At 48.9% G+C, this 23,927-nt stretch overlaps 2 protein-coding genes across 4 annotated transcripts; one reads left to right on the forward strand and one right to left on the reverse strand.

The window, feature by feature from the left end:
* The first annotated feature begins 7,170 nt into the window (after nt 1–7,170).
* On the forward strand, nt 7,171–16,989 carry LOC143790646 (uncharacterized). The gene is made up of 9 exons (XM_077279156.1): nt 7,171–7,224; nt 7,421–7,479; nt 10,038–10,200; nt 11,147–11,330; nt 11,420–11,575; nt 15,484–15,632; nt 16,092–16,168; nt 16,459–16,655; nt 16,889–16,989. The coding sequence occupies exons 1-9, from the start codon at nt 7,171–7,173 to the stop codon at nt 16,987–16,989; spliced, it is 1,140 nt and encodes a 379-aa protein (XP_077135271.1).
* Nucleotides 16,990–18,571: 1,582 nt separating this feature from the next.
* On the reverse strand, nt 18,572–23,372 carry LOC143790643 (uncharacterized). Of its 3 annotated transcripts, none has more exons than XR_013219760.1 (6): nt 23,225–23,372; nt 22,256–22,413; nt 20,948–21,072; nt 20,732–20,866; nt 19,883–20,057; nt 18,572–19,481 (listed from the first exon to the last, which is right to left on the reverse strand). XR_013219760.1 is itself a non-coding variant. In XM_077279153.1 (6 exons), exons 5-6 carry the CDS (start codon nt 19,950–19,952, stop codon nt 18,663–18,665), a joined length of 876 nt encoding a protein of 291 aa, XP_077135268.1. In that variant the 5' UTR covers nt 19,953–20,057; nt 20,732–20,866; nt 20,948–21,072; nt 22,256–22,413; nt 23,225–23,372; the 3' UTR covers nt 18,572–18,662. The 3 variants fall into 3 exon arrangements, 2 of the variants coding, with proteins under 2 accessions (XP_077135268.1, XP_077135269.1); XM_077279153.1 differs by having other exon boundaries at nt 18,572–19,468; XM_077279154.1 differs by lacking the exon at nt 23,225–23,372 and adding an exon at nt 22,940–23,190 and having other exon boundaries at nt 18,572–19,468.
* Nucleotides 23,373–23,927: the final 555 nt, after the last annotated feature.

Consider the following 23,927-nt stretch of genomic DNA (forward strand, 5'->3'; position numbering starts at 1 on the left):
CTCTGCTGTGCGCCCAAACAGTAGATTTCCCCCACATATGGGTATCGGCATGCTCAGGACAAATTGCACAACAAATTATATGGTCCATTTTCTCTTGTTTAACTTGCGAAAGTAAAAAAATTAGGTAGATTTTTGTGAAATAAAATTAAATGTTTATATTTTCCTTCCACAATCCAAAAATTCCTGTGAAGCACCTGAAGGGTTAATAAACTTCTTGAATGTGGTTTTGACTGCCGTGATGGGTGTAGTGGTTAGAATGGTGTCACTTTTTGGTATTTTCTGTCACATAGGCCCCTCAAAGTCACTTCAAATGTGAGGTGGTCCCTAAAAATAATGGATTTGCAAATATTGTTGTAAAAATGAAAAATCGCTGGTCAACTGTTAACCCTTTTAACTTCCTAACAAAACAATGTTTCAAAAATTGTGCTGATGTAAAGTAGGCATGTGGAAAATGTTATTTATTAACTATTTTGTGCATTATGACTCTGATTTAGGCTGGGATCACACATACGCGAGCTAAGTCTGAGTCTCGCAGTTGAAAATCCAGCTCTGGCGCTGGCACTCCGGAGCGGAGCATGCAGCCGCACAGCAAAACATGGAGCTGCATGCTCCGCTACGGAGTGCCTGCGCCAGAGCTGGGTTTTCACCTGCGAGAGTCGGACATATCTCGCGTATGTGTACTCCCGGCCTTAACCCCTTTCTACCATTGGACGTACTATTCCGCCCATGTGGGGTGGACCCTACTTCCCAAGGACGGAATAGTACGTCCAGAGCGATCGGCCGCGTTCCCGGGGGGAGCACGGCCGAGTGTCAGCTGACTATAGCAGCTGACATCCGGCACTATGTGCCAGGAGCGGTCACGGACTGCCCCCGGCACATTAACCCCCGGCACACTGCGATCAAACATGATCGCAGTGTTCCGGCGGTATAGGGAAGCATCGCGCAGGGAGGGGGCTCCCTACGTGCTTCCCTGAGACCCTCGGAGCAACGCGATGTGATCACGTTGCTGCAAGGGTCTCTTACCTCCTCCTCCCTGCAGGCCCGGATCCAAAATGGCCGCGGGGCTGCATCCGGGTCCTGAAGGGAGGTGGCTTCACAGCGCCTCCTCAGAGCAGGCGCCGGGAAGCCTCCCTGCTGTGCATGTCAGATCGCTGATCTGACACAGTGCACAGCAAAGTGTCAGATCAGCGATCTGACACTTTACAGTGATGTCCCCCCCCTGGGGCAAAGTAAAAAAAAAAAAAAATTACACGTGAAAAAAAAAATAATTCCTAAATAAATAATAAAAAAAATATTGTTCCAATAAATACATTCCTTTATCTAAATAAAAAAAACAAACAATAAAAGTACACATATTTCGTATCGCCCATAACGACCCCACCTATAAAACTGTCCCACTAGTTAACCCGCTTTATTATCATACCGCCGAACAAGTGGAATAGCACGCGATCAAAAAGACGGATATAAATAACCATGGTACCGCTGAAAACGTCATCTTGTCCTGCAAAAAATGAGCCGCCATACAGCATCATCAGTGAAAAAGTAAAAAAGTTATAGTCCAAAGAATGAAGCGATGCAAAAATAATTATTTTTTCTATAAAATAGTTTTCATCGTAAAAAAACGCCAAAACATAAAAAAATGATATAAATGAGATATCGCTGTAATCGTACTGACCTGAAGAATAAAACTGCTTTATCAATTTTACCAAACGCGGAACGGTATAAACGCCCCCCCCCAAAAGAAAAAAAAATAAATAAATTCATGAATAGCCGTTTTTTGGTAAATCTGCCTCACAAAAATTGGAATAAAAAGCGATCAAAAAATGTCACATGCCCAAAAATGTTACCAATAAAAACATCAACTCGTCCCACAAAAAACAAGACCTCACATGACTCTGTGGACCAAAATATGGAAAAATTATAGCTCTCAAAATGTGGTAACGCAAAAAATATTTTTTTCAATAAAAAGCGTCTTTTAGTGTGCGACGGCTGTCAATCATAAAAATCTGCTAAAAAAAAAACGCTATAAAAGTAAATCAAACCCCCCTTCATCACCCCCTTAGTTAGGGAAAAATGAAAAAAATGTATTTATTTTCCCATTAGGGTTAGGGCTAGAGTTAGGGTTGGGGCTACAGTTAGGGTTGGGGCTAAAGTTAGGGTTAGGGTTGGGGCTAAAGTTAGGGTTAGGATTACGTTTACGGTTGGGATTAGAGTTAGGGGTGTGTCAGGGTTAGGGGTGTGGTTAGGGTTACCGTTGGGATTAGGGTTAGGGGTGTGTTTGGATTAGGGTTTCAGGTAGAATTGGGGAGTTTCCACTGTTCAGGCACATCAGGGGCTCTCCAAATGCGACATGGCGTCCGATCTCAATTCCAGCCAATTCTGCGTTGAAAAAGTATAACAGTGCTCCTTCCCTTCCGAGCTCTCTCGTGTGCCCAAACAGGGGTTTACCCCAACATATGGGGTATCAGTGTACTCAGGACACATTGGACAACTTTTGGGGTCCAATTTCTCCTGTTACCCTTGGGAAACTACAAAACTGGGGGCCAAAAAATAATTTGAGGAAAAAAAAAATATTTTTTATTTTCACGGCTCTGCGTTATAAACTGTAGTGAAACACTTGGGGGTTCAAAGTTCTCACAACACATCTAGATAAGTTCCTTGGGGGTCTAGTTTCCAATATGGGGTCACTTGTGGGGGGTTTCTACTGTTAAGTTATATCAGGGGCTCTGCAAATGCAACGTGACGCCTGCAGACCAATCCATCTAAGTCTGCATTCCAAATGGCGCTCCTTCCCTTTCGAGCTCTGCCATGCGCCCAAACGGTGGTCCCCCCCTCACATATTGGGTGTATCAGCATACTCAGAACAAATTGGACAACAAATTTTGGGGTCCAATTTCAACTGTTACCCTTGGGAACATACAAAACTGGGGGCTAAAAAATAATTTTTGTGGGAAAACTTATTTTAATTTTTACAGCTCTACATTATAAACTTCTGTGAAGCACATGGTGGGTCAAAGTGCTCACCACACATCCAGATAAGTTCCTTAGGGGGTCTACTTTCCAAAATGGTGTCACTTGTGGGAGGTTTCAATGTTTAGGCACATCAGTGGCTCTCCAAACGCAACATGGCGTCCCATCTCAATTCCAGTCAATTTTGCACTGAAAAGTCAAATGGCGCTCCTTCCCTTCCGAGCTCTCCCTTGCACCCGAACAGTGGTTTACCCCCACATATGGGGTATCAGCGTGCTCAGGACAAATTGTACAACTTTTGAGGTCCAATTTCTTCTCTTACCCCTGGGTAAGTAAAAAATTGGGGGCGAAAAGATCATTTTTGTGAAAAAACATGATTTTTTTATTTTTACGGCTCTGCATTGTAAACTTCTGTGAATCACTTAATGGGTCAAAGTGCTCACCACACATCTAGATAAGTTCCTTAGGGGGTCTACTTTCCAAAATGGTGTCACTTGTGGGGGGTGTCAATGTTTAGGCACATCAGGGGCTCTCCAAACGCAACATGGCGTCCCATCTCAATTCCAGTCAATTTTGCATTAAAAAGTCAAATGGTGCCCCTTCGCTTCCGAGCTCTGCCATGCTCCCAAACAGTGGTTTACCCCTACATATGGGTTATCGGCGTACTCAGGACAAATTGTACAACAACTTTTGGGGTCCATTTTCTCCTGTTACCCTTGGTAAAATAAAACAAATTGGAGCTGAAATTAATTTTTTGTGAAAAAAAGTTCAATGTTCATTTTTATTTAAACATTCCATAAATTCCTGTGAAACACCTGAAGGGTTAATAATCTTCTTGAATGTAGTTTTGAGCACCTTGAGGGGTTCAGATTTTAGAATGGTGTCACACTTGGTTATTTTCTATCACATAGACCCCTAAAAATGACTTCAAATGAAACGTGGTCCGTAAAAAAAAAATGGTGTTGTAAAAATGAGAAATTGCTGGTCAACTTTTAACCCTTATAACTCCCTAACAAAAAAAAAAATTTTGGTTCCAAAATTGTGCTGATGTAGAAATGTGGGAAATGTTACTTAAGTATTTTGTGTGACATCTCTGTAATTTAATTGCATAAAAATTAAAAGTTGGAAAATTGCGAAATATTCGCCAAATTTCCATTTTTTTCACAAATAAACGCAGGTAATATCAAAGAAATGTTACCACTATCATGAAGTAAAATATGTCACGAGAAAACAATGGCAGAATCACTGGGATCCGTTGAAGCGTTCCAGGGTTATAACCTCATAAAGGGACAGTGGTCAGAATTGTAAAAATTGGCCCGGTCATTAACGTGCAAACCACCCTTGGGGGTAAAGGGTTTAAGGACATAAAACTTAAAAATTTGAAAACTGCTAAATTTTCTCAAATAAAGGCAAGTCATATCAGAGAAATGTTACCACTATCATGAAGTACAATATGTCACGAGAAAAGAATCTCAGAATCAGTGGGATCCATTTAAACGTTCCAGCGTCATGACCTAAAGTGACAGTGGTCAGAATTGTAAAAATTAGCCTGGTCAGGGAGGTAAAAGCAGGCTTTGGGGCGAAATAGTTAAAATTGGGTCCCTTTTGTTTGTTTCTGCTGTTGGCACCTTAGGGGCTTGCAAATGTCACCCGCAAATGCCACTTGCAAAGTAGTCCTGCAAAATCTATAGCCTAGAATTTCTGGAGCAAGCTTGGTCGCTGAGAAATGGTGCAGCCCGTGGGCCGCAATTTTCTCAGTCCACGTGCCAGACAGGAACAGCCAGAGGGCCGGAGCTCCAGAGTGCTGCACTATGCCCAGGTCTGATGTGTACTATGTGTTAGGGTGGGCGGAACACACTAAATAAATTATAATAATAAAGTGCGTTCGCCACCCGCGGTCCACCGTGCAGATGGAGCTCAGAGGACAATGGCGGGACTAGCAGCGAGCGTAACAGACTCGCACTGAGTTAATGTCACTCAGTAGAGTAGCATGTGGCTGTGCCAATCGCACACAGCAATGGAAAGATGCTCTGCAGCAGAGCTGTGATTAGACGCTAAACGTGAACCCCATTGACTTCACAGGAGCTTCCTATCTCACTGAGGCAAGGGAACTGGTAGTGGACTCAGACACAGCACGTGCACACATGGAACTCCTCTCCAGAGAAGCTGGACTTCTAAAGGCTAAACGCCAGCACTGAACTCACACAAAAAAATCTCCTCTCCGGAGGTGCCGGAATTCTAAAGGCTCTAGGCCTGCCCTGTGCACATGCAAACAAGTCACACTACCGTTAGGTTCCACACTCTCACAGAACATAAATGATCTTAGCGCACCGAGAGGCGCGCCAAATATTTTTTTATAGATTTAATCAGAGAGGACCTTGCTCACAGGACAATCCAGAGCTAGACCAGGACCTGAGCATGTGACAGCCGACCACCAATGAGGAGTCGCCTCACGGGCATGCCCAGAAGAGCGAATCTTGGACTTAGTCCCAGGAGTGATTTCTCGCTGCAGTCTATTATTGGTTACCATAGCTGACCCTAGAGAGTCAGCAGTAACCATGCTCACAGACTGAGTCTGAGCAAGACCGACGTCTTTGCTGAGCAGCATCCACTGCAGTTGGAACTGAATGGGAGACCACAGAGGAAGACAAGGCCTGGGATCTATCCTGTGCAGAGGAAGAATCCCAGCACCTAACACTATGTACATAGATTTGTGTTACTGCAAATTATGTCCTTCTTGGCTAAAAATACTCTTCAAAATTATTAAGGGGAGTATTTTTACCCCTCTGTAACATATGTAATGTGACCTCTGCCAGAGTCTGTGCTATGGAGCAGTGGGGGCACCCGCAGTCAGACCCTCAGAGACTGATGGCCCTTTTATAAACATCCATTATATAGTGTTGTCCTATAGGACCTAAAACGGACCAGGCTGTATGGGTGACAGAGAATGGTAAGTGGCCACAGGAGGCCGACGTACACCGAGAAACATCGCTAGGAACTAAGAAATTGGATACATAAGCGATCTTCATGGGTTTTTTTTACTGTATTTTTGAACTGTAAGAAGCACCCCAAATTTTGGTGAGGAAAAAAAAAATTGATAACATTTGGATATTACAGTCCGTATTGACAATAGCCAACATAGGGAGCAGTGGATTGGGGTGACAGGAGGCAGGGTCCGTGCTGCATAAAACCGGCGGCGGTGGTGCAGGCCCTGGGTGGGAGGAGAGGGCGTCCCAGCGCTGCAAGTCCTGGGCTGGAAGAAATGGTCGGGCTTCAGGAAAACGGCTGCGTGCACAGATTGGGATCTTGGCTGAGGTCCTTCAGCCTCACTCCACTTCTGCTACTGGTTTCCTGCAGCGGTGACCCTGCCCCTGTGACCCTGCTCCACAACTGTGCCCCCCCCCCCCACAAGCTATATTCAGACTATAAAACACACCCCAATTTTCCTCCCAAATGTGGGGGTAAAAATTGCCTCTTCTAGTCAGAATATGCTAAATGCTGCTGAGGACCGGAAATAAATTGTCAGTGAGATCTGAATTATTTAGTGCAGGTCTACTGGTGAGGACTTTGCTGCAGATTGTTTCCCCAACAAATTGCAATGTGTGAACAGACCCCGAGCTTTAGAAATAAAAATTCAACCCATAGTTCTCAAACAGTTTTATTAAAAACAAATAAATAAGTCTTAACAAAAGGAGAAAAATATACATATATTTATACATACAAGTCTAACAATAAACTTTACAAACCAATATGTACAACTAAGGCTACTTTCACACTTCCGTCGGTACGGGGCCGTCGCAAACTGTCGGACGTTGTGCTAAATTTAGCACAACGTGGGCATTCGCTGCCCATTGTGATGAGCGGGGAGGAGGGGGCAGAGTTCCAGCCACGCTTGCGCGGTCAGAAATGGCAGACAAATCGCACAAAAAAATGTTACACTGAACTTTTTTTGTGCATCGCGTCCGCCAAAACACGACGGATCTGTCGCATGACTGATGCGACGTGTGCCCATCCGTTGCTAATACAAGTCTATGGGCACAAAAACGCATCCTGCAAGCACATTTGCAGGATCCGTTTTTTGCCCATAACGACGGATTGCGACGGAGCCCAGAAGACGGAAATGTGAAAGTAGCCTAAGCCACGTTAGCGATATGTAACAAAAAGCACAGGAGTGACGGCTTCCCCAACACAGCCCCCAACATGCAGCCTCACGAGAGCGACATCCCCACCTCCCAACACAGGAGAATTACAAATGTAAAGAAAATCCAGCTTCTTGGAAATTGCTACATTTATTGGAATAGAGATAAAAAATGAAAACGTGCTAAATTGCAGAGACAGCATAGAAACGCGCATTTCAGACACACATGGCCTCGTGTTGCTATGCTCTCTGCAAATTAACACATTTTCATTTTTCATCTCTTTTCCACTAAATTGTTTCATTTCCTATCAGCTGGACTTTCTTCAGATTTTATTTACATTTGGTCCCAGGGACTCTGCTTCTGAGCTCCGGTAAGCTGTTTTTTTTCTATTCTGTGTACACGGGAGTTACATCACCCCATTCACTTTACAGCAAACCAGTATGTATGATCCCCCCCACAACCCCTCATCATCCTCCCATCCCCAACACAGCCCCTCATCATCCCCCACACACGGCCCCTCATCATCCTTCCATTCCCCACAGCCCCTCATCATCCCCCCACACACGGCCCCTCATCATCCTTCCATTCCCCACAGCCCCTCATCATCTTCCTTTTGCTCAATTGACACCAACCCCTTTCCACATTACATCCTCAGCGCATCACACCGAGTCCTGATCCCAATTCCCTTGTACAAGGGTCCACGGTGCAGCCCTTCGGTTTTCTCCTCACTCGGCTCCATGCTGCAGCCCCTCGGTCCTCTCCTCACACGGCTCCATGCTGCAGCCCCTCGGTCCTCTCCTCACACGGCTCCATGCTGCAGCCCCTCGGTCCTCTCCTCACACGGCTCCATGCTGCAGCCCCTCGGTCCTCTCCTCACACGGCTCCATGCTGCAGCCCCTCGGTCCTCTCCTCACACGGCTCCGTGCTGCAGCCCCTCGGTCCTCTCCTCACACGGCTCCGTGCTGCGGCTCCTCGGTCCTCTCCTCACACGGCTCCATGCTGCGGCCCCTCGGTCCTCTCCTCACACGGCTCCATGCTGCGGCCCCTCGGTCCTCTCCTCACACGGCTCCATGCTGCGGCCCCTCGGTCCTCTCCTCACACGGCTCCGTGCTGTGGCTCCTCGGTCCTCTCCTCACACGGCTCCATGCTGCAGCTCCTCGATCCTCTCCTCACACGGCTCCGTGCTGCGGCCCCTCGGTCCTCTCCTCACACGGCTCCGTGCTGCGGCCCCTCGGTCCTCTCCTCACACGACTCCATGCTGCAGCTCCTCGGTCCTCTCCTCACACGACTCCATGCTGCAGCCCCTCGGTCCTCTCCTCACAGGGCTCCATGCTGCAGCCCCTCGGTCCTCTCCTCACACGGCTCCATGCTGCAGCCCCTCGGTCCTCTCCTCACACGGCTCCATGCTGCAGCTCCTCGGTCCTCTCTTCACACGACTCCATGCTGCAGCCCCTCAGTCCTCTCCTCACAGGGCTCCATGCTGCAGCTCCTCGGTCCTCTCCTCACACGGCTCCATGCTGCAGCCCCTCGGTCCTCTCCTCACACGACTCCATGCTGCAGCCCCTCGGTCCTCTCCTCACACTGGCTCCGTGCTGCGGCCCCTCGGTCCTCTCCTCACACGGCTCCATGCCGCAGCCCCTCGGTCCTCTCCTCACACGGCTCCATGCTGCAGCCCCTCGGTCCTCTCCTCACACGGCTCCATGCTGCAGGTCCTCTCCTCACACGGCTCCATGCTGCAGCTCCTCGGTCCTCTCTTTACACGACTCCATGCTGCAGCCCCTCGGTCCTCTCCTCACAGGGCTCCATGCTGCAGCTCCTCGGTCCTCTCCTCACACGGCTCCATGCTGCAGCCCCTCGGTCCTCTCCTCACACGACTCCATGCTGCAGCCCCTCGGTCCTCTCCTCACACTGGCTCCGTGCTGCGGCCCCTCGGTCCTCTCCTCACACGGCTCCATGCCGCAGCCCCTCGGTCCTCTCCTCACACGGCTCCATGCTGCAGCCCCTCGGTCCTCTCCTCACACGACTCCATGCTGCAGCCCCTCGGTCCTCTCCTCACACTGGCTCCGTGCTGCGGCCCCTCGGTCCTCTCCTCACACGGCTCCATGCCGCAGCCCCTCGGTCCTCTCCTCACACTGGCTCCGTGCTGCAGCCCCTCGGTCCTCTCCTCACACGGCTCCATGCTGCAGCCCCTCGGTCCTCTCCTCACACGGCTCCATGCTGCGGCCCCTCGGTCCTCTCCTCACACGGCTCCATGCTGCAGCTCCTCGGTCCTCTCCTCACACGGCTCCATGCTGCAGCCCCTCGGTCCTCTCCTCACACGGCTCCGTGCTGCAGCCCCTCGGTCCTCTCCTCACACTGCTCCATGCTGCAGCCCCTCGGTCCTCTCCTCACACGGCTCCATGCTGCAGCTCCTCGGTCCTCTCCTCACATGGCTCCATGCTGCAGCTCCTCGGTCCTCTCCTCACACGGCTCCATGCTGCGGCCCCTCGGTCCTCTGCTCACACGGCTCCATGCTGCGGCCCCTCGGTCCTCTCCTCACACGGCTCCGTGCTGCAGCCCCTCGGTCCTCTCCTCACACGGCTCCATGCTGCAGCTCCTCGGTCCTCTCCTCACACGGCTCCATGCTGCAGCCCCTCGGTCCTCTCCTCACACGGCTCCGTGCTGCAGCCCCTCGGTCCTCTCCTCACACTGCTCCATGCTGCAGCCCCTCGGTCCTCTCCTCACACGGCTCCATGCTGCAGCTCCTCGGTCCTCTCCTCACATGGCTCCATGCTGCAGCTCCTCGGTCCTCTCCTCACACGGCTCCATGCTGCGGCCCCTCGGTCCTCTGCTCACACGGCTCCATGCTGCGGCCCCTCGGTCCTCTCCTCACACGGCTCCGTGCTGCAGCCCCTCGGTCCTCTCCTCACTTCTCTTCTTCTCCACCAGCAGCTTCCTGTTATCGGATCTTCATTGGACTGAAGGAGGCTCCGCCCTTTCCGGTGATGTCAAGATCCAAGGAATCACTCCTCCCCCTCAAGAAATCAACTCCAGTGTAGACGCTGCCATGTTGGTACACCCAGGCCGGTTCACCTTGTTACCGAATACCGAGGTGTGAATGGCGTTTTCTGTGCGTTACTTTGCTGGAGACCAATTCATTGTACAATCAGCCGGACCGTGTTCTGCATCATGGCGCCGAGTGCGCGGTCCCTGCCCCCCCCCCCAGAGTGCGGTCCCTGCCCCCCCCCCAGAGTGCGGTCCCTGCCCCCCCCCCAGAGTGCGGTCCCTGCCCCCCCCCCAGAGTGCGCGGTCCCTGCCCCCCCCCAGAGTGCGGTCCCTGCCCCCCCCCCCCAGAGTGCACGGTCGCTGCCCCCCCCCCAGAGTGCGGTCCCTGCCCCCCCCCAGAGTGCGGTCCCTGCCCCCCCCCCCAGAGTGCGGTCCCTGCCCCCCCCCCCAGAGTGCGGTCCCTGCCCCCCCCCCCCAGAGTGCGGTCCCTGCCCCCCCCCCCCAGAGTGCGGTCCCTGCCCCCCCCCCCCAGAGTGCGGTCCCTGCCCCCCCCCCCCCAGAGTGCGGTCGCCGCCCTCCCCCCCCCCCCAGTGTACGGCTGCCCGTAGTGACTGTGAGCACAACATGGCGCGCTGTCTCCCCCGCCGGGATTGTGGTCGCCCTAATGTCAGTGGGCCGGGAGCTGCTCCTGGTACAGGCGGATGCCGGCAGTGTAGCACAGCTGACCTCTGCAGCTCCTGAGGCCGCGCCCGACGTGTCCATGATTTGTTTATTCTACAATTCTTATTTTTAGGGCTAAACCTCGGTCTCTCGGGCTCACACAACTCACTTGTTGCTTCATTTATTTTTTTGTTTTTTAATTGAGCAAAACCCCCCTAATATTTCCATCTTCTTGTGTGTGTTACCTTTGGCCACTAGATGGCGGCACATACACTGCAGGCGGATTACCCGCTCGCTTTACTGCCTGCTGTGACAGCATTTCTTTTGTGTTTATGATCCCAGTTTCGGTCTTCACGTGGCCCCGACGTTCTGCTCTCCTATTTGTATTGCAGGAGCCTCGACGTGCAGGTTACACACTTCTCTTTCCACCTGTTGCAAGGCCCAAAACATCCGGTGGAGAATCTCCTGATAGACAACCTCACCCAGCGTGGCTCAGCTGTCCCCGGGACCGCAGCCGGCAGCTCCGGGTGGAGTTACAGTTGGATCGAGCCTGTCACATCGGCTACATTGATATAGGTGCCGCAGTTGGAGCAGATCTTGGTGTTCCAGCTTGTGTGTGACTGGGTGTCTCTGCTCTCATGTGTTGTGTCCGCCCCCGTGAACAGGAAACAGTGGTTCGGCCTTCCTACAGATCGACGTGGGACGTTCCATCTGGACTCTGGATAAGGGGTTCACCACTCTCCTCCCCACGACCACGCTGATGCCACCGGCAGACGCCAGACTGATGAAGAACCACAGAGGGGTCCGGATGTTCAAAGAGGGTAAAGGAAAATGGTGACAACAGCTCTAGATGTGGCTGGTGCAGAAAATGTAATTTTTTATTTATTGCAGCTTTAGGTGTGACTGTAGTACAGCAACATGTAAAAGTTTGTGCACCCCTGGTCAAAATTACTGTTATTGTGAACAGTGCTGGCCAAAAGACACGAGAGCTCCTCACAATGCATGGAGGTCTCCACCCTAAGTCTAACACCCAAAGATTGTACGCCAGCAGAAAGGAGGGTGGTCGAGGCCTGATAAGCATCCAAGCCACCATCACGGATGAAACCAGGAGTATCCAGGAATACAGCAGGAGAATGGCTCCAAACGATGAGATGCTGAGAGAGCCTAAGGCAGCAACAGATCTGGAAGGAGCAGGACCATGAAGCACCATGGCAAGACAAGCCGCTGCATGGGACGTACCATCGACAGATAATGGAGGCGGCTGACATGGAGAAATCCTACCAATGGCTGGAGAAAGCTGGACTCCGAGACAGAGGCACTGATCATAGCGGCAAAAGAGCGAGCACCAAGGACCAGATCCATAGAAGCCGGAATCTACAAGACAAGACCCATGGTGCAGACTATGCAAAGAAACCTCAGAAATCGTCCAACACACAATGGCAGGATGCGAAATGCAGGAACAGCGTCTACCGAACGCCACAACCAAGGAGCGGGAACTGTATACAGGAACATCTGCACAGCGTATGGGCTAAGTCCAGGTGGGAGACCCCAGAGAAATGGTGGAGAATGAAGGGGCTAAAATCCTGTGGGATCTAAAGATCCAGATGGATAAGCAGGTGTTGGCTAACCAACCAGACGTGATAGTAGACAAGGAGCAGAGGACAGCAATGATAATAGATGAGGCAGCAACATCAGAAAGAAGGAATATGAGAAGCTGGAGAAACACCAGGGCCTCAGAGGAGAACTGGAGAAGGTGTGGAGGCAACAGTGATTCCAGTGGTGATCGTAGCACGTGGAGCAGTGACCCCTAAGAGGAAGGATGGCTGCAACAGATCCCAGGAGCAACATCTGAGCTCTGTCCAGAAAAGCGCAATGCTGGGAACAGCTAAGATCCTGCGCAGAACCCTCAAACTCCCAGGAGGACTCGAGAATGAGGAAGGACAACAAAGACCACCCCCATTTGGGGTGAGAAGGAAAATTCTATCTATCTATCTATATCTCGTATGTACTTGAGTATAAGCCAACACTGGGAAAACTTATTGACTCGAGTATAAGCCTGGGATGTGAAATGCAGCAGCTACTGGTAAATGTCAAAAATAAAAATAGATACCAATAAAAGTAAAATTAATTGAGACATCAGTAGGTTAAGTGTTTTTGAATGTCCATATTAAATCAGGAGCCCCATATAATGCTCCATACAGTTCATGATGGCCCCATAAGATGCTCCATATTAAAATATGCCCCATACAATGCTGCACAAATGTGGATTATGGCCCCATAAGATGCTCCATACAGACATTTGCCCCATATGCTGTTGCTGCGATTAAAAGAATAAAAAAATCGCATACTCACCTCTCAGGCCCTCGGCACTTGCTATATTCACCTGCTCCCCATTCCACCGCCGACCGCCGCTGTGTCTTCCCCATCCTGTGCACTGATGTTCAGGCAGAGGGCGGCGCGCACTAATTGCGTCACCGCACCCTCTGACCTGAGTGTCAGTGTAGAGGAGGCAGCGGCGCTGACGGTGGAACGGGGAGCAGGTGAATATAGCGCACTGCGTTATATCACCTGCTCCTGGCGCGGTCCCTGCACGTCTGTACCCCGGCAGCTTCTTCCTGTAGTGAGCTTTCACATGGTACCCCTCATTACAGTAATGAATATGCGGCTCCACCCCTATGGGAGTGGAGTCGGGTCCATATTCATTACTGTAGTGAGCGGTACCATGTGACCGCTCACTACAGAAACAAGCTGTCGGGGGGGAAAAAAACGTGCAGGGACCGTGCCAGGAGCAGTATTATTACAAAGCTCCGCTCCCCCTCCCCTGCCGACCCTTGGGTATGACTCGAGTATAAGCCGAGAGGGTTACTTTCAGCCAAAAAAAGTGGGCTGAAAATCTCGGCTTATACTCGAGTATATACAGTAATTTCATCTTTTAGATTTTCAAAATTACTTAAAGGACAACTGGCTGATGCCAAGGTTTGTGCACCCTTGGATATATGTGTGCTCAGATAACTTTGACCCAGGTTTCAGACCTTAATTAGCCTGTTAAGGTTATGGCTTCTTCACTATAATTGTTAGGAAAGGCCGATGATGGAAATTTCCCAGCTTTATAAAAACCCAGCCTCCTCTAACCAAAAAACAGCAGCTTTGAATTCTTCTAAGCGGCTGCCTAGCATTCTGAAAAGGAAAATGGTGGAGCCCACAAAGCAGGAGAAGGCTATAAGAAGATAGAAAAGCGTTTCCATGTTGCCTTTTCCTCATTTAGTAATGTAGTTAAAAAATGGCAGTTACCAGAAACAGTGGAGGTCAAGATAAGGTCTGGAAGACCAAGGAAAATTTCATCAAGAGCTGCTCATAGGATTGGTAGAGAAGCAAATCAGAACTCCCACTTGGCTGCAAAAGACCTTCAGAAAGATTGAGCAGACTCTGGAGTTGTGGTACATTGTTCTACTGTTCAGAGACACCTGCACAAATATGACCTTCATGGAAGAGTCATCAGGGGAAAACCTCTCCTGCATCCAATCAATGGAATTCAGCTTTAGAAGTCTGCAAAGAACATCTAAACAAGCCTGATGCATTTTGGAAACAAGTCCTGTGGACCGATGAGGATAAAATAGAACTCTGTGGCCACAATGATAAAAGGTGGAGAAAAAAGGGCACAGAATGTCAGGAAAATAACATCTCGCCAACCATTAAGCATGGGGGAGGATCATTCTTTGCACTGTGTTGCAGCCAATAGCTTGGGGAAAATTTCAAGGGTAGAGTGAAGAATGGATTCAATGAAATTTCAACAAATTCTTGAAAAAAACATCTGTAAAAAAGCTGAAGGTGAAAAGAGGAAGAGGATGGCTGCTACATATGGAGAATGGTCCTAAACACACGTCACAATCCACAATAGACCTGAAAAGGGGCAAACTGAAGGTTTTACAATGGCCCTCACAGTCCCCTGATCTCAGCATCATTGAAAATCTGTGGCGAAACCTCAAAATAGCAGAGGAAGCAAAACGCCCCAGGAATCTCACAGAACTGGAGGAATTCTACAAGGAAGAACGGAGGAAAATCCCTCACACAAGAACTGAAAGACTCGTGTCTGGATACAGAAAGCGTTTACAGGCTGATACTTGTACTAACCATGCAGGGTGCACAAACTTTTTCATCTGCTCATTTTCCTTTTTGTAATTTTTAAAATGTAAACGATGAAAAAAATATATATTTTTATTGCCTAAAACACCAAGGAGAGGCGACATCTGTAACTTTAGGCCTTTTACAGATCATTTCATCTTCAGCTCTCTTCACTGTTCACAATAACAGTGATTCTGACCAGCAGGGGATAAACGGTTACATGCCACTGTAGATGTGAGTGGAGCATAATGTGTGAATTTACAGACTGCAGCTCTGGAGGTGGCTGGAGTATATGCATATTTTCAGTGGATGCAGCTCTGGAGGTGGCTGGAGTATATGAATATTATCTGTGGATGCAGCCCTGGAGGTGGCTGGAGTATATGAATATTTTCTGTGGATGCAGCTCCGGAGGTGGCTGGAGTATATGAATATTATCTGTGGATGCAGCTCTGGTGACTGGAGTATATGAATATTTTCTGTGGATGCAGCTCTGGTGGTGGCTGGAGTATATGAATAATTTCTGTGGATGCAGCTCCGGAGGTGACTGGAGTGTGTGCTGCTCTGGGGGGACTGCAGGTTTTTCTGTAGAGCAGACTCCCCTCGGCAGGAGACTTCCTCGCAGGAGCCGCCCTGGAGAAGTGGGACCGTGTCACCTGCACGCAGCCCTTCAACAAGCAGGAGCAGTTCGGTCTGTCGTTCATCCGCGTCCTCTCCACCCCGGATGAAGAGGATGAGGAGCGGCTCGAAGGCTCTGGGGTACGTCGTGTGGTGTAGGAAGGACGACCCGGCTACTTCCCTCATTAATGACATCATGGAACTACATCTCCCAGCATGCCTTTTGTTTCCAGAGGGGCTGACACATCTGACCCCGGATGATGGATCTCCCTCCGTAGGAGGAGACTGAATCCACTGCAGGGGACTGTAGATCCTCCGTCCCCCTCCGTTGTGCTCTCAGCAGCGGCCCCCCTCCGTTGTGCTCTCGGCAGCGGCCCCCCTCCGTTGTGCTCTCGGCGGCGGCCCCCCTCCGCTGTGCTCTCGGCAGCGGCCCCCCTCCGTTGTGCTCTCGGCAGCGGCCCCCCTCCGTTGTGCTCTCGGCAGCGGCCACCCTCCGTTGTGCTCTCGGCAGCGGCCACCCTCCGTTGTGCTCTCGGCAGCGCTGCCGTTAGTCGAGCTCCAGGCCGTCTGTTACCCATCACTGCTCTTTTTCCCTTACAGGGCGGCCGCTCCTGTCCAGTCTCTCCCCTACACTCCGGAGAGCAGCCCACCCTGGACGCTCAGGACCCCGAGGCCCGGTACGTACCCGCTGGGCGCATTCTCACCCGCTCCTGGGATCTCGCGGTCTGTGGGTGCAGTCAGCAGCGTCCCTTCTGGTGCTCTGTCCCTCCACCATTCTTTACACTGCAGCTCTTCTACAGTGTTGTACAGCCGGACTCATTGATCTCAGGTTCGTTGCTTTGCTGGAGAGGGCGGTTACTGCACCTTTGGTCTGAGCTCTGATTAATCTCAGCCACCTGCGAGCTGTTATTTCTGGGGGTCCTGGGATTTAATCCTCTGCCCCCTCATGTCGTGTCTGTACCTGTAGGAGTCAGAAGCTGCGAGACAAGCTGCAGAGCGTGGCCTCCCCTCCCCCGGCCTCCATGAGCCGCTCCGCGCGCATGCTTCTGCTGTCTGCAGCCAAGTCCCGAAAACGCCGCCCTCCAATTACTGCCGTTCCGAGCCCCTCCATCCCGCCATGTGGGGACCGTGGCAGCCAGCAGGGGGACAGCCCGGTGTCCTCCGGTAAGTATCCGCCTGTGGAGGACTGACATCTGGGGGATCAGTGGGACCCCCACAACACCTTTCTGGCACATTAGATCAGAAGGGAACGGCCCCTTTAAATTCAGACATTTTTGCAAACTTCTGTTTTCCCGCTGCAGTGACCCCATCACAGCTCCCACCTCCCGGCTTTTATACAGGGGTCTGCCCGATCATTTACGTTACCGTAACCCTCCATTTTCTGGCTGCTCCCGCAGGATCTTGTCCCGAGACCCCCATGACGAGACTCCACCCATCAAAGAAGGAACACGAGACCCCTAATTGCCGACTGAAAATGGAGGAGGCCCGAAGAAGGTAGGACGTCTCCAGAGACCCCTAGGGCTCTAACACCCCCAATGTGACAAGCTCCTAAAGGGGTCTCCATCCACAGCACGTCACCTCCCCGGCCCCCCGTACTGTCCGGGTGTTCACACATCAGTCATAGGACGTAATTCATGGCTTCCCCCATAGCTCTGTTCTGACGGAGAATCTCGGGATCTTTGGGGGTCCGGGCGATTAGGGGCTGATTACAATATAAGAAATAGGAAGGACTGGTGGCGCTGATGTGGCTAATAAGCCCAATGTTTAAGCACATAATTATTTTTGGATCTTTTATTGATAACAATTCTATAATATAATTCAGCTCCTAATATAATTCACCCCCATAGGCAGCTTCTATAGTATAATGCAACCTCATAGGCAGCCTCTATAGCATAATGCACCCGCCATAGGCAGACTCTAAAGTGTAATGCACCCCCCGTAGTCAGACTCCATAGTATAATGCACCCCCCGTAGGCAGACTCTATAGTATAATGTACCTCCCATAAGGAGACTATAGTATAATGCAGCCCCTAATATAATGCACCCCCATAGGCACCCTCTATAGCATAATGCACCCGCCATAGGCAGCCTCTATAGGCAGACTCTATAGTATAATGCACCCCCATAGGCCGACTCAGTAGTATAATGCATCCCCCATAGGCAGACTCTATAGTATAATGCAGACTCTATAGTGTAAGGCAGCCCCTAATATAATGCCCCCCCCCATAGGCAGCCTCTATAGTATAATGTAGGCCCATAGGCAGCCTCTATAGTATAATGCACCCCCACAGGCAGCCTTTATAGTATAATGCAGCCCCAAACGCAGCCTTTATAGTATAATGCATCCCATAGGCAGCCTCTATAATATAATGCACCGCCACAGGCAGCCTCTATAGTATAATTCAGCCCCTAATATAATGCACCTCCAAAGGCAGCTTCTATAATATAATGCACCCCCTAGTATAATGTAATATAATGCTCCCCCATAGGCAGCCTCTATAGTATAACGCAGCCTCTATAGTATAATGCAGCCCCTAATATAATGCACCCCCATAGGCAGCCTCTATAGTGTAATGCAGCCCCTAATATAATGCACCCCCATAGGCAGCCTCTATAGTATAATGCAGCCCCTAATATAATGCACCCCCATAGGCAGCCTCTATAGTGTAATGCAGCCCCTAATATAATGCACCCCCATAGGCAGCCTCTATAGTGTAATGCAGCCCCATATATATGGACACTCACGTGCAGCATAGTAAATCAGATTAGAAGTAGTACAATAGATTTAGTGCTTGTTTTGTAATTGGAGCAAACTGTCCACAGATTTAATAGAGGTGTTGCCCCAGAAATTGCAGAACGGATAATGGCAAGTATGGGGACCACTAGAGCTAAATGGATTCTGTAATGCAGTGGCGGACATATCACTGATGTAGTTTAGAAAATTCCGGAAATGATGCATAAATAGGTAAAAAGTAGTTGCATCGTGTGACTGTTCCTCTATAAATGTATCAATATGGCCGTACACGAAGAAACTCCTGGTAACATAGAAAACTGAAAAAATGGAGTGCTGACTTCATAAGTATAAAAAACATATACATTTTATTTAGTAAAAATCATTAATAAAGGAAATAAATATATATTGGGGATGGATACACGAGCACATGTTGGGATTTATGCTCTTCTCTGTCTGTTCTGTTGGAAACAGTTTTGGCGGCAGTAAGGACAGTAGCGGTTTTGGCGGAGCCATGGTGTAATGCAGCTCTGATGAAAAAGATGTCGGCAGGGCAGCACAATAAGCTGCTCACCTACTTCATAATCACCTAGGCATATGGCACAAGAAGGAATCTCCTCCTGGCCTGTGGCGCTCCTGGTAGGAAGGCGTTCTATTTGCCGTATCCTTGTCATTCCTCTCCGCCGTCCTCTCCTCCGCAGGGGTGCAGCCTGCGGTGGGGTTGTATCCTCAACTGAATCTAATCCGGCCTGATTCTCAGCATCTGTGCCCACGGATGGTGGAATAAAATTTGGCTGAGGATCGGCCCCGGAGGTGGTTGCCGCTTCATTTCCACCACTCCTGTTATTGCTGCTGCTCGGTAGTGACGCATCAGCAGAACTGTGACGGTCAGGGAGCGTGGTCGGTGGTAAAGCCTCCGCAGGCCTGAGATTGTCAGGGAGCGTGGTCGGTGGTAAAGCTTCCGCAGGCCTGAGATTGTCAGGGAGCGTGGTCGGTGGTAAAGCCTCCGCAGGCCTGAGATTGTCAGGGCGCGTGGTCGGTGGTAAAGGCTCAGGAGAGATGGGACGGTCAGGTAGCGGCCTATGTGGCGAACGGCTCCTGTGTCTGGTCTCCTCTCGTACTGAGCGCCTGGATGGGTCTCTAACTCTTCTTCTTCTCTCTGGAGAAGGTAAATAATCTCTGTCATCTTCAATCCTTCCTCCTCTTGTCTGAGACGACCTGAGTCTTCCGATCACAGGGCTCTGATCTGAAGGGAAAAACTCATGTATTATAATGACAGAAAATATCATAAATGACAGGTACAAATGTGTCTATCATCTATTATCTATCTATTATCTTTCTATTATTTCTCTATAAATTTTTACTGGGCCGGGACACCGCTCTGCACACACCCAAGAATAATCTAAGCACGTTGACCCCTGTTGTGAGCGATGTGTGCTGGTCTGAGGGTCCGGACCCCACCGATCGTCACTACTACAATACCCAGAGTTATTAGTTTAGTTCCCCGTCTAACATTGTCCCCAGTATACAGGCAGAAATATTTCTAACTCCTCTTATGGAAAGAACTAGAGAGTGGAACCTGTTGTTACTGGGGTGACGACAAAAAGACCCCGGTATAATCCCCCCACACACACCCCTTACATTGTAAAGGTTCACTTACTTCGGTTTTCTGGCCGGTTCATCCATGCAATGTTGTCCATGATCAGCTGCCTCAATTCCCGAGAACTCATGGTTTCTCCTCAAAAGTGTTCAGTAACGTGCTCTTCCGGCGCACAATAGTCGCAGATCTCACAGCGCAGAGCAACACGCAGAAGTCACTCAGTGTGCGAGAAGTCCTGCAGAATAATCCACAAATGGAAAAAAGTTATAGGACAATAAACAGCAAAAGCCAAAAAGTAGTGACCATAAGTAGTATGGAAGGACGAGAAGATGAAGCCGCAAAACATCGAGAAAGTGTTTACATGGGAACTGCCCGGCAACAAATTGTATAAATCACTAGTATAAGTGATTATAAGAAACTTTGTAACATATGATATCAGAGAAATCGTCTTTAATCTATTCTTATGGGTCAATTCCTCCACTTTCCCGTCTCCTGAGCTCATTAACTCTGAATAACCTCCTGTAATCCGTCTTGCTCTGCACAGAGATTTCACAAGTTAGGAGGCAGAGGAGGAGCACTGCCAGGAGGAAGCACAGAATCATTGTCCTGCAGGATTCTAGCAGGTACATTAGCTTATACCAGAGCTGGATTCACAGCTACAATGCTCAGTACTGATATATAATTTCCTCCATGGCTCTGTGCTACCTAAGGTAAGAGGTAAAATACTTTTTTTGCGGGAGACACTGATTCAAAGACAAATGCAAATTAGAGATAGTGACTGTAGGGTGAAAATTGTAGAACAATACAAAATACCATACAAGCCATATAATGGCCGGAAATGGCGCTATTCCTCACATCATGTTCACACATTGCAACTTAGACTTAAATGTTACAGAAAAGTATCGTTACCTTCTAACTACTTTACTCTTCTTGTAAATCCAAGAAATGTGATGTCACTAGTAGTGCTACAGAATTCAGCTGGGATCTTAGTAATCGACAGGGATCTTCTTGTCAAGATTTCAGCTCTGTAGTCGTTTATCAACCCTAAAAGGAACAATAGATCGGTCAGATTTTATTCTTTTATTTTTAGGCAGGAAATGTTTGTTATGACCTCAGAATACTTACAGTAATATCTGGTGAATTCCCGATGGAAATAAGATTCCTAATCCAGAACAAAGTTTACACTTGGAGTTTTCAACGCTCAACAAGTAAAACTTTGAGAACCTTCCAGCAGTAGAGAATTATTCCACCTGTAGTATAAGGAACAGATGAGTTTTACCATTTTATTCCTCAGTTCTGTGTGTAGAGCCCAGGTCGGACTGGCCATGGGCGTGGGGAGCAGTGAATATTAATTTCTCTTTAGCAGCGGGCACAGGCTTTAGCCGCAGCAGTCGTCTCCTTCCTCCTGTCGCCTGCTGCTCCACCGCTGCTGCCCCCAGCATGTGCCGCATTCAACTGTATCGGCATCATAGGTGCAATAATAGAGGAGAGGGCATCAGATGATACTCCCTGCTCCATTATTGCCCTCTGCCTCTGCCACAGCCGGTGCGTGATGACGTCACCTCATACTGTGTGCCGGGCAGATGGCAGTGCAGCTGCTGAGACTGGAGCAGAGTCTGGAACCGCGGGGGAATGAGGAGGAGAGGTGAGGATTGTGGGATATATATATATATATATATATATATATATATATATATATATATATCAGTTAGTACTGGTGGCCATAAGACTGTAGGACTGTGGGGCTGTATTATATTCTATGGAGAGGCTACATTATATTCTATGGAGGGGCTGCATTATATTATATGAGGGGGCTACATTATATTCTATGGGAGTTTGCATTATACCCTATGAAGGGGCAGCATTTTACTCTATGGGGGGCTGCAATATAGTATTTGAGGGGGCTACATTATATTCTTTAAGGGGACTGCATTATACCCTATGAAGGGGCTGCATTTTACTCTATGAGGGGGCTGCATTATTCTATTTGAGGGCTGCATTATATTCTACGAGGGGGCTACATTATTTTATTTAAGGGGGCTACATTATACTCTATGGGAGGGGATGCATTATACTCTATGAGGGGGCTGCATTATATTTTATGAGGGGAGCTACATATTTTATGAGGGGGGGGCTACATTATACTCTGACACAAGTTTTATTTCAGATCTAAACCAAATAATTTTCAGCTTTAGGCCATGTTCACATGCTCAGTATTTGGTCAGTATTTTCCAGCAGTAAGAACTGCCTTAATGGCACCAGACACCCGACAATCAGCCAACAAGTAGCCGAATGATAGTGGTTAAATGCGGGAGGTTGTCAGGTGCAATTCTGGCCTAACTCAGTGGTCGGTGCTGACAGCCGTGGTCCGGCCTCCTCCACTTATCTAATTAGTGTAAGAAGATGGACCCTGGCGGCAGCCATTATACTCACTCTACAGATGTCCGGCTCTGCGGGGTCCTGTGCACGCTGATGTTCTCTTCTCAGCTTATGTAGGTGGTGACTGATGTCCCCTCTGTGGTCCTGGACCAGACAGCCAGGAGCTGACGTCCCCTCTGTGGTCCTGGACCAGACAGAGTCAGGAGGGAGATCTGAAGGGGAGAAGATAACATTGGAGCCATATTACACAGTGCTATAATCCCTGGTGCAGCCCGCCCTGCCCCATACAGGTAGAGCGCTGGCTGCCATTATTATTACTACTATTTATTAATAAAGGAAATCTCCCCTCCTCCCCCTGTAAATTGCTGGACACTGATATTTGCTCCCTGGTTTTCTCGCGGCCATTCCTACTCTTATATCCGGCCACTGAGGACTGGATTTGTTTCATGAATTGTAAATAAAAATATTCATGAAAATGTTTTTTCTGTTGTATTGTGCCGTGATTTGTGCCGGACGAGTTACTCATCAAAACATCGCATGTTCCCCATCATGGTATCAGTAAAAACGACAGCTCAGGGTGCAAAAAATAATCCTTCACCCAACCCCAAATCACGAAAAAAGAAACCGCTACGGGTGTCAGAAAATGGCAACAAACGCAAAAAGTGTTTTCATACAAAATTCAAGAATACATGAAAAAATAATGAGAAGAAAGCTTCTAGTTAGAACCTGAAGACCCACCTCTTCCGACAAGCCTACAACCTGCAGTAACCACCGATCGACCAAACCGCTGCATGACCAGCTCTATCCTCGCCTACTGTATTCTCACCCATCCCTTGTAGATTGTGAGCCCTCGCGGGCAGGGTCCTCACTCCTCCTGTACCAGTTGTGACTTGTATTGTTCAAGACTATTGTACTTGTTTTTATTATGTATACCCCGCCTCACATGTAAAACGCCATGGAAAAAATGGCGCTATAACAATAAATAATAATAGTTTCATAAATAACAACACAAAACAGATTTACCTCCAGATGTAGAAGTCCTCAGTCAGTGATCTTCAGGAAAATCCAGAAGTATCCTCTAATACAGTTTCGCTATTCCACAAGTAAATCGCAAGTAAAGCGCTAATCTCACAAGGAGAAGATCTAGGTACAGTGTTGTCAGGAGACAGACATATACCAAGTCTGAGCCAGTGAGATGGAACCGAGGGTTTTTAAGGTTCCGCTCTATTGTGACATCATCACTCACCTGTGTGACATCACTGCCCGCTTCCATATAAGGTAAGAGATGATGTCACAATGCAGCGGAATAACCAATACTTTTTCTCTCACTATCGGCCTCTTATAAAGCAGCTGATAATGATGGAGGCAGAAATAGGGATGAATGAAATAACATCCTGGCAATTTCCAGGTGTTAGATTACAGCCGGTGGTTACAGAGGTTTGGCTGAGCTTTTCCCATTTCCAATTCTCATCATATGACATTATAACACATTTACTCTTTTCTGACAGTTTCTTTTATCTTCTCATTCTCTCTATAAAGATACATTGAACTATATAATCTGATGCTCAGGATAAAGTCTTCAAGCATTTGGTGTCATTATTGGATTTTCTCACATTTCCACTGATAGGGGGCAGTGTTCTGGGATTTGTGTGATCATGTGATTCCAGGCCGACCATCACCAGGACCTCATGTCCTCATACAGTCTATTGGATGGATGATAACGTTA

Source organism: Ranitomeya variabilis, unplaced genomic scaffold (assembly GCF_051348905.1).
Source record: "Ranitomeya variabilis isolate aRanVar5 unplaced genomic scaffold, aRanVar5.hap1 Scaffold_500, whole genome shotgun sequence".
NCBI lineage: Eukaryota > Metazoa > Chordata > Amphibia > Anura > Dendrobatidae > Ranitomeya > Ranitomeya variabilis.

Coding starts and splice junctions, on each gene's coding strand:
- LOC143790646 (XM_077279156.1), top strand. CDS start 7,171: ATGCAGCCTCACGAGAGCGACATCCCCACCTCCCAACACAGGAGAATT. Junction 11,576..15,483: donor GGTCCGGATGTTCAAAGAGG/GTAAAGGAAAAT, acceptor TCCCCTCGGCAG/GAGACTTCCTCGCAGGAGCC. Junction 16,169..16,458: donor GCTCAGGACCCCGAGGCCCG/GTACGTACCCGC, acceptor CTGTACCTGTAG/GAGTCAGAAGCTGCGAGACA.
- LOC143790643 (XM_077279153.1), bottom strand. CDS start 19,952: ATGAGTTCTCGGGAATTGAGGCAGCTGATCATGGACAACATTGCATGG. Junction 19,469..19,882: donor GAACCGGCCAGAAAACCGAA/GTAAGTGAACCT, acceptor TTTTCCCTTCAG/ATCAGAGCCCTGTGATCGGA.